The following is a 12,342-nucleotide window of genomic DNA, read 5'->3' on the forward strand; positions in this document are numbered from 1 at the left end:
TTTCCATTCATGTCAAATAAGCCTGGAGTAGGGCAGTCCAAGATGGTATGGCCACTTTTACTTCACTTTTCTCCACTTTTACTTCCACTGTCTATTTTCAAGGTTACCTCTTGGACCAAGATGGCTGCTGCAGCTGCTTTATTCCAGGCAGCATAAAGGAGGAAGGGATAAAGGATGGGTCCCTCCCTTTCAAGGCAACTTCCTTCAAGTTCCATGGAGCAGTTTTGATTACATCTTATTGGCTGTTTCTTAGTCACATGATTATACCTTGCTGCAAGGGAGTTTGGGAAGTGTGCTAAAAGCCAGGGTTTATTCCTAAGGAGCAAGGGGAGAATGGATGCTGGGGGAAGCAACCACAGACCGTGACCTCAGTCTGTGTACTTACTCACGGGTACATGAAGAACTTTCTTTGCATTTTCTGTATCTTAGCATAATTTCTATTGCAAGCCAGAATGGCACTTAATGTCACTGTGTGAATGTCTAATTTCCTGGGTGGTTTTCGAAATGCCCAGTAACGCTGGATGATATCTGTGCTGAAGTCCTCTATCTATGTTGTTTTTGTTAAGTCACTGAGTCGTGTCTGAATCTTTTGCGACCCCATGGACTATAGCCCTCTAGACTCCTCTGTCCAAGGGATTTTCGAGGTGAGAATACTGGAGAGGGTTGCCATTTCCTTCTCCAGGGGACCTTCCTGACTCAGGGGTCTGCACTGCCAGGTGGGTTCTTTACCGCTGAGCCACCAGGAAAGCCCTCTGTCCATGTCAGTGTGTCCAGACATCAGCTCTTAGGTATCTGCCACTGACTTGTTCAGGTTCTCTTGTTTCTGTCTGTGAGTTCTTCTGGACCGTCCTCCAGGCTCAAGGATCATTCTGTTGCTCGCATGCCTGCATTCTTTCCACCTGCTCTCAAAATCTCTTTCTGGGATACTTCAGGAAGTAGTTCTCCTGGGTTTCCTTACTCTACTGCCCTCCACCCGGGTACCCTTTCCCAATAAAATCTCTTGCTTTGTCAGCACACGTGTCTCCTTGGACAATTCATTTCCGAGTGTTAGACAAGAGCCCAGTTTCGGGCCCTGGAAGGGGTCCCTCTTCCTGCAACAAATGGCGACTCTGGTGGGACTCTTCTTCGCCAAGACTGACATCCTGACCACTGGGGGTACTCAGGGGCCAGCTTGCCTGCCAATGGACCAGACCCAGCAGCCGCAACTGGGACCCTTTAGTCCCTGGTTTCCTCCTGACGCGGACAACTGGCCAGAGTGCCCCGACCGGTAAGGAGCAAAAGACTTTATTGCTCTCTCTCCCCTTCCCTCTCTCTTTCCTCTCCTTAACCCTTCCTATCCTTCCCTGTTTTTCTAGTCCCCCGGTCCTGGACTCAGGAATCTGGTCAAAGGGCCCTCAGCCTGAGCTGAGGATTGGAGACTGATCATCTCCTCTTGGCAGAGAACTCAAATTCTGGCTCTGGTCTGGTCTGATTTCTGGTAGGGCCGAGTTCCAGTCCTCCTTTCTCTGGAGGCCCAGGGAAAACTCCCATAACGCCTGGGTATCTGTAGGTGGCAGGAGATGTCTGTAAGGCCACCCCTTTTGCCCCCGTCTCCCGCCTCCTCCCCCTTCTTCTTTCAACCTGGCTTCCTTTCCTCCCTTGAAATCTTTGATGTTAGTACTTGGATCTGAAGTTCTGTGTCTCTATAGGAGGTTTTCTGAGAGACTGTATTCTTGTATTTAAGGGCTTCCCTGGTGGAACAGAGGTTAAAGCGTCTGCCTGCAATGAGATTTAAAAAAGGGAGACCTGGGTTCGATCCCTGGGTCGAGAAGATCCCCTGGAGAAGGAAATGGCAACCCACTCCAGTATTCTTGCTTAGAGAATCCCATGGATGGAGAAACTTGGTGGGCTACAGTCCACAGGTCGCAAACAGTCAGACACGACTGAGTGACTTCACTTTCACTTTCAGGAAGTACAGTTCAGGGCCTCATCCCCAGAGACTTCCCAAACTCTCTCTTTTTCATTACCTCTCTTCCGCCTCTCTCTCTTTTGTCCCATACCTCAGGGGAATATTTCTGATCTGAGGTTGGCAAGCCTCTATGTTTCTCCAATTAGAACTTAAGCGACTGGGACACAAAAGCCAGATTCATGGCTTTTTACTGCTTTCTACCTGCTCACATTCCTCTCTTGAGGTGACAAGCACAGGTTTTGACTTGACAGCAGGAAAGAAAAAAGAAAATATCAAGGGATAGAAAAAAACCAAAACAGGTTAATATCTCCAAATATTATCCTGCCACATGTTCAGTAAACTTTCCTGTGGTTGACACTATTTGGCATTCTTCACCTCCTTCTCTCTTGTCACTACACAGTCTAGAAAGGCGAAATGTTTTCTCTCCCAGCCTCTCTTACAGCTTAAGGAAGTTGTATTTCTCAGTTCTCATCAATAAGATGAGAGCAGAAGGCTGTTCAAGGTTTACAGGAAGGCTTTAACTTTATTAAAAAAAAGAAGAGGCGGGGGCAGATGTGGCTGCCACCACCATCTCTTTCCCTCTGCTTCTTACTTAGGATGTGAAGACAATACCTGGAGCTGCAGCAGCCTTCTTACCACCATGAAGGCAAATCTAGGAGAATCAGAGATGCTGTGGAGCCATTGAGCAGCTGAGTCTACATAGCATCACTTATTTACTGTTAAGCAAGAAAAATGTCTTTGTATCTTGCTGCTGAAAGCACTTCTAATGTATATACTATTGCTTCCTTCAAGTTAGCACAAATGAGCTTCTCTTTGTTGTTGCAGCTGGTCCCTAGGCAGTGACAGTGTCTTAAATTCTGGGCCATGTGGATACACGAGAATTCTTAGCCACCTTCCATCACGTTCAGCCCAGACCCAGTGAGCAGCTCTGTACTCTGGTGTTCCCGACACTAGGCTCTATGTTTCAAAGGGAGTCACATGGGTAAGTAAATGCTGCCCAGCAGTAATGAGTGGACAATCTTGGTTCTTCAAGTAGGCTGAAGGGTGGAGATAGTTCACCTACTATTGTCAACCTTGGGACCCACCACACCTCCTTGGCCTTCTTTCTGGGAAACAGAGGGCCCATTCAGTGAGTATCTGAGGAAAATCCAAGCATTTCTAATAGAGTCTTCTCTAGGGTGTGTCATGATATGTCAGGCAGGTTCCTGACTGCTCTGGAGAGAGGTCCCAGCCTGAGGTCTGTCTCCCTTTATGAGAGGGCAAGTCCTTTTTCGAGCCCCTTCTTTCTGCACCTTCCCTCAACTGAAGTCATTAAGGCCTGAAAATAGAGGGGTGACAGAGTACAGATACGGTCAGTGTGTGAAGCCTGTGTACTATCTAGAACTTAAATCTGACTTCATACAGCTCAAGAGTGATGGCCCAAGCCTAGCCAATCTAGAATGAGCTCTCAGACTCTTCCAAGAACAATTCAGGAGGAAAATCTTTCTTTCCTTTAGAATTATTCCTGAGAGGATAATAGTCTGGAGCAATCAGGGTCCACAACTAGAGGAGACTCTGGCCAAGTGCAAAGCCAAAGTGAAGTAATAGAAAGATAATTGATGCTTTTGAATTGTAGTGCTGGAGAAAACTTTTTGATAGTCCCTTGGACAGCATGGAGATCAAACCAGTCAATCCTAAAAGAAATCAACCTTGAATATTCATTGGAAAGACTAATGCTGAAGCTGAAGCTCGAATATTTGGCCACCTGATGCAAAGAGCTGAGTCACTGGAAGAGACCCTGATGCTAGGAAAGATTGAGGGCAAGAGGAGAAGGGGGCAAGATGATTGGATGGTATCATCAACTCAATGGACATAAGTTTGAGCATATTCTGGGAGATAGCGAAGGACAGGGAAGCCTGATGTGCTGCAGTCCGTGGGGTCACAAAGAGTTGGGCATGGTTGGGCAACTGAACAACGACAAGAGAAACCAAGGATGTGGGAGAAGCCCCTGGATCAGGCTATGCCTGGTCACCTGCACCTAAACTTTTAAGAATATATGTGAATCAGAATACATCACTGTTTTCTTAAAGCCAGTTTGAATTGCTTTCTCTCATAGAAACTAAAACCATCTTGAGAATTTCAGGTCATGATGAACAGTGTGGCATGTAGGCAGCTAGGCTGAGACTTAAGGCCCACACTGTCTGCTGTCAGATCCATTGCAATGCAGTGATTGACCAGAGCCTGATTCTAAAGTGTCCCTGGGAGAATTCGTGAGCACAAAGCTTCTCCTGATGTTTGAGCTCTGCTTTGTCCCTGAGGATTCCCCAGGCCATTGGTTCTAGCCCAAAGTGCATCCCTCAGCCCTCCACACTTATCTGTGCAGTGCATTTGGCACTAAAGTGTGTACCACTGCATTTGTTGCTATCCTGAATGAGTCTTTGAAAGTGAAAGTCACTCAGCTGTGTCCGACTCTTTGCGACCCCATGATTCTCCAGGCCAGAATACTGGAGTGGGTAGCCTTTCCCTTCTCCAGAGGATCTTCCCAACCCAGGAATCGAACCCAGGTCTCGTGAATTGCAGGTGGATTCTTAACCAGCTGAGCCAAAAGGGAAGCCCAAGAATACTGGAGTGGGTAGCCTATCCCTTCTCCAGGGACTCTTCCCGACCAAGGAATCAAACCAGGGTCTCCTGCATTGCAGGCAGATTCTTTACCAACTGCGCTATCAAGGAAATGTCCAGTGAACTGGTCTTTAAATCTTGACAAACTTGGGTTGCTCTTAGCTTTTCTCTTTTTATGTGAATTCCTCCAGGCCAGGAACTGGTTTAGACAGCTTAGGGCTCTGCACACAGACGGAACTTTTGGATGACAGCATGGAACAATGGAAGATACACTGGCTTTGAATCCTGGCTTTGCCACATACTAGCTGGGTGACCTTCAGCCAGTTACTTAACTATTCTGAGTCTTATCAGGGTTACTGTGAAGACTAAATAATATAAAATATCATTCATTTTTTTCTCCATTCAATAAATACTTATTTGAGTGCACACTCCGTATCAGGCATGGGGCCAGGGGCTAAAAATATAGCGAGTGAGTGTACCAGTCAAGATATATTTTGAAAAATCTTAAAAAAATATTTATTTGTTGCTGCGTGTGGGCTTTCCCTAGTTGTGGCAAGCGGGGGCTACTCTCTAGTTGCAGTGCACAGGCTTCTCATTGCAGTGGCTTCTCTCATTGCAGAACATGGGCTCCAGAGCACACAGTCTTCAGTAGTCGTGGCCTATGGGCTTAGTTGCCTTGTGACATGTGGAATCTTCCTGGATCAGGGATTGAATCTCGCGTCCCCTGCATTGGCAGGTGGATTCTTAACCACTGGACCACCAGGGAGGTCCCAGTCAAGATATACTTTGTTTGGTAGTAAGTGATGGTGGCTAGCACAGTTTCTTTGTTCATCCTGGCACAGAGCTAGACTACATTTCTTAGTTTCTCTTGCAACTGGGTGGGGCCATATAGCTAAGTTCTGGCCAAGTTTGCCAAGATTTAAAGACCAGTTCCCTGGAAATTTCCAGAAGTGATATATGACACTTTCAGGGCTTTCTTCTAAAGTACCTCCAGTGGATTCCTCTACTTTCTATTTCTTTTTGCCAGCAGATGCAGAGGATCTGAAAGACTCCAAGTTCCTAAAGGTGGGTTGAACCCCAAGATGCAAAAGGTCTGGGACCCTGAATGACTATGTGAAATGGAGCCCTCCTGTCAAATCACTGATCATGACATGAATATGTGATAAGCTATGGAGATTTGATTTATTTTTTGACTGCACTGTGTGGCATGCAGGATCTTAGTTCCTTGAAACGGGATTGAATCTGCACCCCCTACAGTGGAAGCGCAGAGTCTTAACCATCGGACACACCAGGGAAGTCCTGCTACTGAGATTTTAGATTATTTATTACAGCAGCATAGCCTACCCTCACATCACCTGTGGCCAACTTAAGGAAAAGTGAATTTCTTGGAAGGAAATGGGCTGCTCATGGAGTCAACAGGAAGCTTGGAGATGGGCAATTCCAGAGACCAGGAAGGGGAACTTGTTACATGAAGTGGACACCGTATCTGAAGTTACAGTCCAGTCATTTCACTCTCTTTGTCCCAATATTCAAATTCCCAGGAAGAGGGCTCCTTCTGGCCTGTGTGTGTGCTCACGTGTGCTCAGTTGCTAAGTTGTGATCCTATGGACTGTAGCTCACCAGGCTCCTCTCTCCATGGAACTTCCCAGGCAAGAATACTAGAGTGAGTTGCCATTTCCTCCTCCAGGGGATCTTTCCAACCCAGGGATCGAATTTGTGGCTCCTGGGGCGTCTGCACTGGCAGGTGGATTCTTTACCACTGAGCCACCTGGGAAGTCCATCTGGCCTACTTTTAACCATATGCCCCTTCCCTTTGCTAGAGAAGAGAAACCTTTTCTTTAAAATTTATTTTTGGCTGTGCTGCGTCTTTACTGCTACATACCGGCCTTCTTTAGTTGAGGTGAGCAGTAGCTACTCTTGTTGTGGTGTATAGGCTTCTCACTGCAGAAACTTTTTTTGTGGTACAGCATGGGCTCTTGGGCCCTTGGGTTTCAATAGTGGCTCCTCTTGGGCTCAGTAGTTATGATGCATGGGCAGCATATGGAATCTTCCTGGACCAGGGATTGAACCCATGAACCCTGCATTGGCAGGGGTATTCTTAACTCCTGGACCCACTAGACCACCAGGGAAGTCCAGAAAACCTTTGATTTCAATCCCTATTAATTGTATTTGTTGCCAAGCAAGGGCTCATGTATCCATGGCACAGAAAGCCAAACTCTGAGAGTGGATGTTTGCAACAAAGTAAGGGTTTGTTTGCAGGGTGCCAAGCAAGAAGAAGAGGTGGCAAGAAAACACAGAAGAACTATACAAAAAAGATCTTAATGACCCAGATAACCCGATGATGTGATCAATCACCTAGAGCCAGACATCTTGGAGTGTGAAGTCAAGTGGGCCTTAGGAAGCATCACTACGAACAAAGCTAACGGAGGTGATGGAATTCCAGCTGAGCTATTTCAAATCCTAAAAGATGATGCTGTGAAAGGGAGGCACGCAATATGCCAGCAAAATTTGGAAAGCTCAGCAGTGGCCACAGGACTGGAAAAGGTCAGTTTTCATTCCAATCCCAAAGAAAGGCAATGCCAAAGAATGTTCAAACTATGCACAACTGCACTCGTTTCACACCCTAGCAAAGAAATGCTCAAAATTCTCTAAGCCAGGCTTCAGAAATATGTGAACCGAGAACTTCCAGATGTTCACGCTGGATTTAGAAAAGGCAGAGGAACCAGAGATCAAATTGCCAACATCTGTGGGAAAAGCAAGAGAATTACAGAAAAACATCTACTTCTGCTTTATTGACTACACCAAAGCCTTTGACTGTGTGGATCACAACAAACTGGAAAATTCTTCAAGAGATAGGAATACCAGGCCACCTTACCTGCCTTCTGAAAAACCTGTATGCAGGTCAAGAAGCAACAGTTAGAACCATGCATGGAACAACAGACTGGTTCCAAATTGGGAAAGAAGTACGTCAAGGCTGCATATTGTCACCCTGCTTATTTAACTTATATGCAGAGTACATCATGAGAAATGCCGGGCTGGAGCAAGAACAAGCTGGACTCAAGACTGCCAGGAGAAATATCAATAACCTCAGATATGCAGATGACACCACCCTTAGGGCAGAAAATGAAGAGGAACTAAAGAGTCTCTTGATGAAGGTGAAAGAGGAGAGTGAAAAAGCTGATTTAAAACTCAACAGTCAAAAAACAAAGGTCATGGCATCCGGTCCCATCACTTCATGGCAAATAGATGGGGAAACAATGAAAACAGTGAGAGACTGTTTTCTTGGGCTCCAAAATCACTGCAGATGATGACAGCAGCCACGAAATTAAAAGATGCTTGCTCCTTGGAAGAAAAGCTGAAATAAACCTAGACAGCATATTAAAAAGCAGAGATGTTACTTTACCAACAAAGGTCTGTCTAGTTAAAACTATGGTTTTTCCAGTAGTCATGTATGGATGTGAGAGTTGGACCATAAGGAAAGCTGAGTGCCAAAGAACTGATGCTTTTGAGCTGTGGTATTGAAGACTCTTGAGAGTCCCTTGGACTGCAAGAAGATCAAACCAGTCAATCCTAAAGGAAATCAACCTTGAATATTCATTGGAAGGACAGATGCTGAAGCTGAAGCTCCAGTGCTTTGGCCACCTGATGTGAAGAGCTAACTCATTGGAAAAGACTCTGATGCTGGGAAAGATTGAAGGCAGGAGGAGAAGGGGATGACAGAGGATGAGATGGTTGGATAGCATCAGCAACTCAAAGGATCTGAGTTTGAGCAAGCTCTGGGAGTTGGTGATGGACAGGGAAGTCTGGCATGCTGCAGCCCATGGGGTCACAAAGAGTTGCACACGGCTGAGCAACTGAGCTGAACTGACATTCCACAGACAGAGTATGGGACATCTTGGAAGGCAAGAGGCCTTAGGAGAAACACATTCCACAGAGTATGGGCCATCTCAAAAGACAAGAGAAGCCTAAACTTTCATGTTTTGAGACAGTGAGATTTTGGGGTTGGTTTGTTACTGCAGCATAACCTGGCCTTTCCTGACTGATACACATGACCATGTGTGCAAAGATGAACCCCCATTGAATCATATCTATCAGTGTTCTCAGCCTTATGTAGTCCCCTGCCCTTGAACCTGGACTGGACCTGGAATTCACTTCTGACCAATGAAATGAAGTAGAAGGGAGCATGACTTCCAAAGTTAGATCTTAGAAAGCCTACAGCTTTTGCCCAGGAATATTTCCCTTCAGAGTAAATCAGCCACTGTGTAAGAAGTCCGATTACCAAAGACGGCCATGCTTCGAGGAAGTTCTGGCAAGCCACATGGAAAGACAGTGGGAAGAAGGAGACAGTTGGCTGACCAGCTTCCAGCCATCACAGCTGGCCCAGCTGAGGGATGAGGCCATCTTAAATGGTCGAGCCCAGTCAGAACTTGGGAAGACTTCAGGCCCAGCACCTCTTTGACTGCCGCTGCATGAAAGACCCCAAATGGGCCGTCGCTCTCCAACGCCAGCACCACCTCAAGCTCGCCGAGCTCCAGCTGAAGGAGAAGCGGGGTAAATAAGGAGGTCTCTATACCATGGCTCGTACAAAGCGGACTGCCCGCAAATCGACCGGTGGTAAAGCACCGAGGAAGCAACTCTCTACAAAAGCCACTCGCAAGAGTGCGCCCTCTACTGGAGGGGTGAAGAAACCTCATCGTTACAGGCCTGGTACTGTGGCACTCCGTGAAATTAGACGTTATCAGAAGTCCACTGAACTTCTGATTTGCAAACTTCCCTTCCAGTGTCTGGTGCGGGAAATTGCTCAGGACTTCAAAACAGATCTGCGCTTCCAGAGTGCAGCTATTGGTGCTTTTCAGGAGGCAAGTGAGGCCTATCTGGTTGGCCTTTTTGAAGACACCAACCTGTGTGCTATCCATGCCAAACGTGTAACAGTTATGCCAAAAGACATCCAGCTAGCACGCTGCATACGTGGAGAACGTGCTTAAGAATCCACTATGATGGGAAACATTTCATTCTTTAAAAAAAAAATTCTCTTCTTCCTGTTATTGGTAGTTCTGAACGTTAGATATTTTTATTCCAAGGGGTCAAAAAGTACCTAAGTATATGATTGCAAGTGGAAAATAGGGGACAGAAATCAGGTATTGGCAGTTTTTCCATTTTCATTTGTGTGTGAATTTTTAATATAAATGCAGGGACATAAAGCATTAATGAAAGTCAAAATGTTTCAGTGAACAAGTTTCAGCAGTTCAACTTTATAACAATTATAAATAAACCTGTTAAATTTTTCTGGACAATGCCAGAATTTGGATTTTTTTTTAAACAAGTAAATTTCTTATTGACTGCAACTAAATGGTGTTTGTAGCATTATATCATGCAGTAGATTCCATCCATTCACTGTACTTTTCTAGCTAAGTTGTCCTACATGCAAGCACATGTTTTTAATGTTGTCTGTCTTCTGTGCTCTTCCTGTGTTTGCTATTAAAATACATTAAACTAAAAAAAAAAAAAAAGAAAGAAAGAAAGACCCCAAATGATATCCAGCTAAGGCTGGTCAATCCACAGAATTGTGACAGATAATAATAAGCTGTCTTAAATCATTTACATATTGGAAGACAACAGTATATACCCAGTACCTGTAACAATCCAGAACCAGGACGCTATAGCAAGGTCTGCCCTTTAAGGGAGCCCGTAAGGAGCCATCACAGCTCCTTCCTTTTCAGACTATGGAAACCAGTTGCCCATAACCCCAATCAACCACCAGGCAACCCCTTGACAGGAGACCTGGCCCATTTTCTGTTGACTGTGTCCTTAAAAGACAGAGAGTGCCTGAGGCTCATATCTTGGAAGATCAAGACCATCCAACCTGGAGACACTCCCAGGTCTCCCACAGCTTCACTGAGCCCCAGGCAACCTTCAGATCAGAGCCCTCCAGCTCAAACCCAACCCCCCACCTTCACCATCAGCTACTTGCTGACATGGATTTCTCTTTGAAAGAACGGCAGACTTTGAAAGAATGAAGCAGGGCATATGTATTATTAATTTAAAAAAAAATTGTGAGGTTGCAATACCTTGATCCTGAGCAGTGTATGGAAGAGATATATATTTTTTTGTAAGAGATATTTTTATCTAAATTATTCCCTCAACATCTAAATTTAAGAAACCCATAAATAACTTGCTTTTTTAAATGGCAAATGAACATGGGGAGGGTGGTAAAAGATCGCAAATGATTTCCAAAAATACGGTGCTGACAAAAGAGAGGATGAGCCCTGGTCTGTAGACGGATAAGGACAAATTGTGTGCAAAACACCTCTATTTTATATGCAGATTAGACCTAATGGGGGGAAAAATGTACAATGCAGAAAACTAAAAGAACAAGTTACGGTAATTCCCTGGCGGTCCAGTGGTTGGGACTCTATGCTGTCACTGCCAAGAGTGTAGGTTTGATCCCTGGTTAGGGAACTAAGGGTCCACCAGCTACATGGTGCTATAGTCAGAGTTTTTTTTTTAATTAAAAAAGAAAAAAACTTATTATGAAGCAGATGACAAAGAGGAGATAAATCTAGGGCTGTAATGAAGGAAGATATAACAAGAGAAATTAAGTGATGTAGCTACAATATAATCAAAGTCTTAAATACAAGTGTAACCCAAGTGCCTGCTGTGTCTTTGTCCTCTGACTCCTGCGTGCTCTCCTTTTTTCCTTACATCAACCTGGATGCAAAACCCAAAACATCTTCAAATTTTCCCAGACAATTCACTCACACTAAAGCAGTGTTTCCAGCTGGGGGTGCAAACAGGTCATGTACGAGAAATATCTCAATAGATGACATGATCCTGGCCACGGAGACAGTAAGGATCATGCCCTCACTCCTGGCAGTCACCGTAACCAGTAAAAAAACCAGCTCCCAAGTTTTGGTGGCACTAGTGATAAAGAACTCGCTTGCCAATGCAGGAGACATAAGAGATGTGGTTTCGATCCCTGGGTCAGGAAGAGCCCCTGGAGGAAGTCATGACAACCTAGTCCAATATTCTTGCCTGGAGAATCCATGGACAGAGGAACCTGGCAGGCTACAGTCTATAGCATTGCAAAAACATGACTGAAGTGACTTAGCACGCACAGAGACAGTACCATCCTCAAAACAGCAACTGTGCACCAGAGCCACGAGGACCCATCTTTACTAAAATTTTCATAAGAATTCAGAAGAAGGGACTACATCACCCAACCCAATGCAAAATAACCTAAGACCTTCATTCATGCTTTCTGCTTTTTTTCTCTACAGTTCTTGCATCAGCAAAACTGCTACTGGATTATTTTTTCTTTAGCTCATATCTCTCATAGTGCCTGGCAGTCTAGTTTATTTCTCTCCCTCCAGAACTTCATTCCAAATCCCAAGTTTCTCTTCTTAGTATTACACAGAGACGAGACATATCACTGCCCTGGATGCTACCCCATGTTTACATATCCATGCTCATCGTTTGCTCAGCAAAGCAAAGGACCCTCACATCGAGAACCCGTTATTCTTAAAAGGTGTTTTTTTTTGGGGGGGGTGGGTGTTGTTTTTTTGGCCACACTACCCAGCTGGCAGGATCTAAGTTTCCCAATCAGGGATTAAACTGGGCACCGGCAGTGAAAGCACCCAGTCCTAACCACTGGACCAATAGGGAATTCCCTAGAAGGTGGTTGAGCCACTATCACTGGTTACCTGAAAACATCTTGAAATCATACCACAAGTGCCATGTCAGCTGTGTTTGCTCTGGAGCATTCTGACAAAGGCAGCTGTTTGTACCTTGTTACACAG

At 45.2% G+C, this 12,342-nt stretch overlaps 1 protein-coding gene across 1 annotated transcript; it reads left to right on the forward strand.

The window, feature by feature from the left end:
• The first annotated feature begins 9,120 nt into the window (after nt 1–9,120).
• On the forward strand, nt 9,121–9,531 carry LOC138076790 (histone H3.3A-like). The gene has a single exon (XM_068969109.1). The coding sequence runs from the start codon at nt 9,121–9,123 to the stop codon at nt 9,529–9,531; it is 411 nt and encodes a 136-aa protein (XP_068825210.1).
• Nucleotides 9,532–12,342: the final 2,811 nt, after the last annotated feature.

The sequence above is a fragment of the Capricornis sumatraensis genome, chromosome 3, assembly GCF_032405125.1.
Source record: "Capricornis sumatraensis isolate serow.1 chromosome 3, serow.2, whole genome shotgun sequence".
Lineage (NCBI taxonomy): Eukaryota > Metazoa > Chordata > Mammalia > Artiodactyla > Bovidae > Capricornis > Capricornis sumatraensis.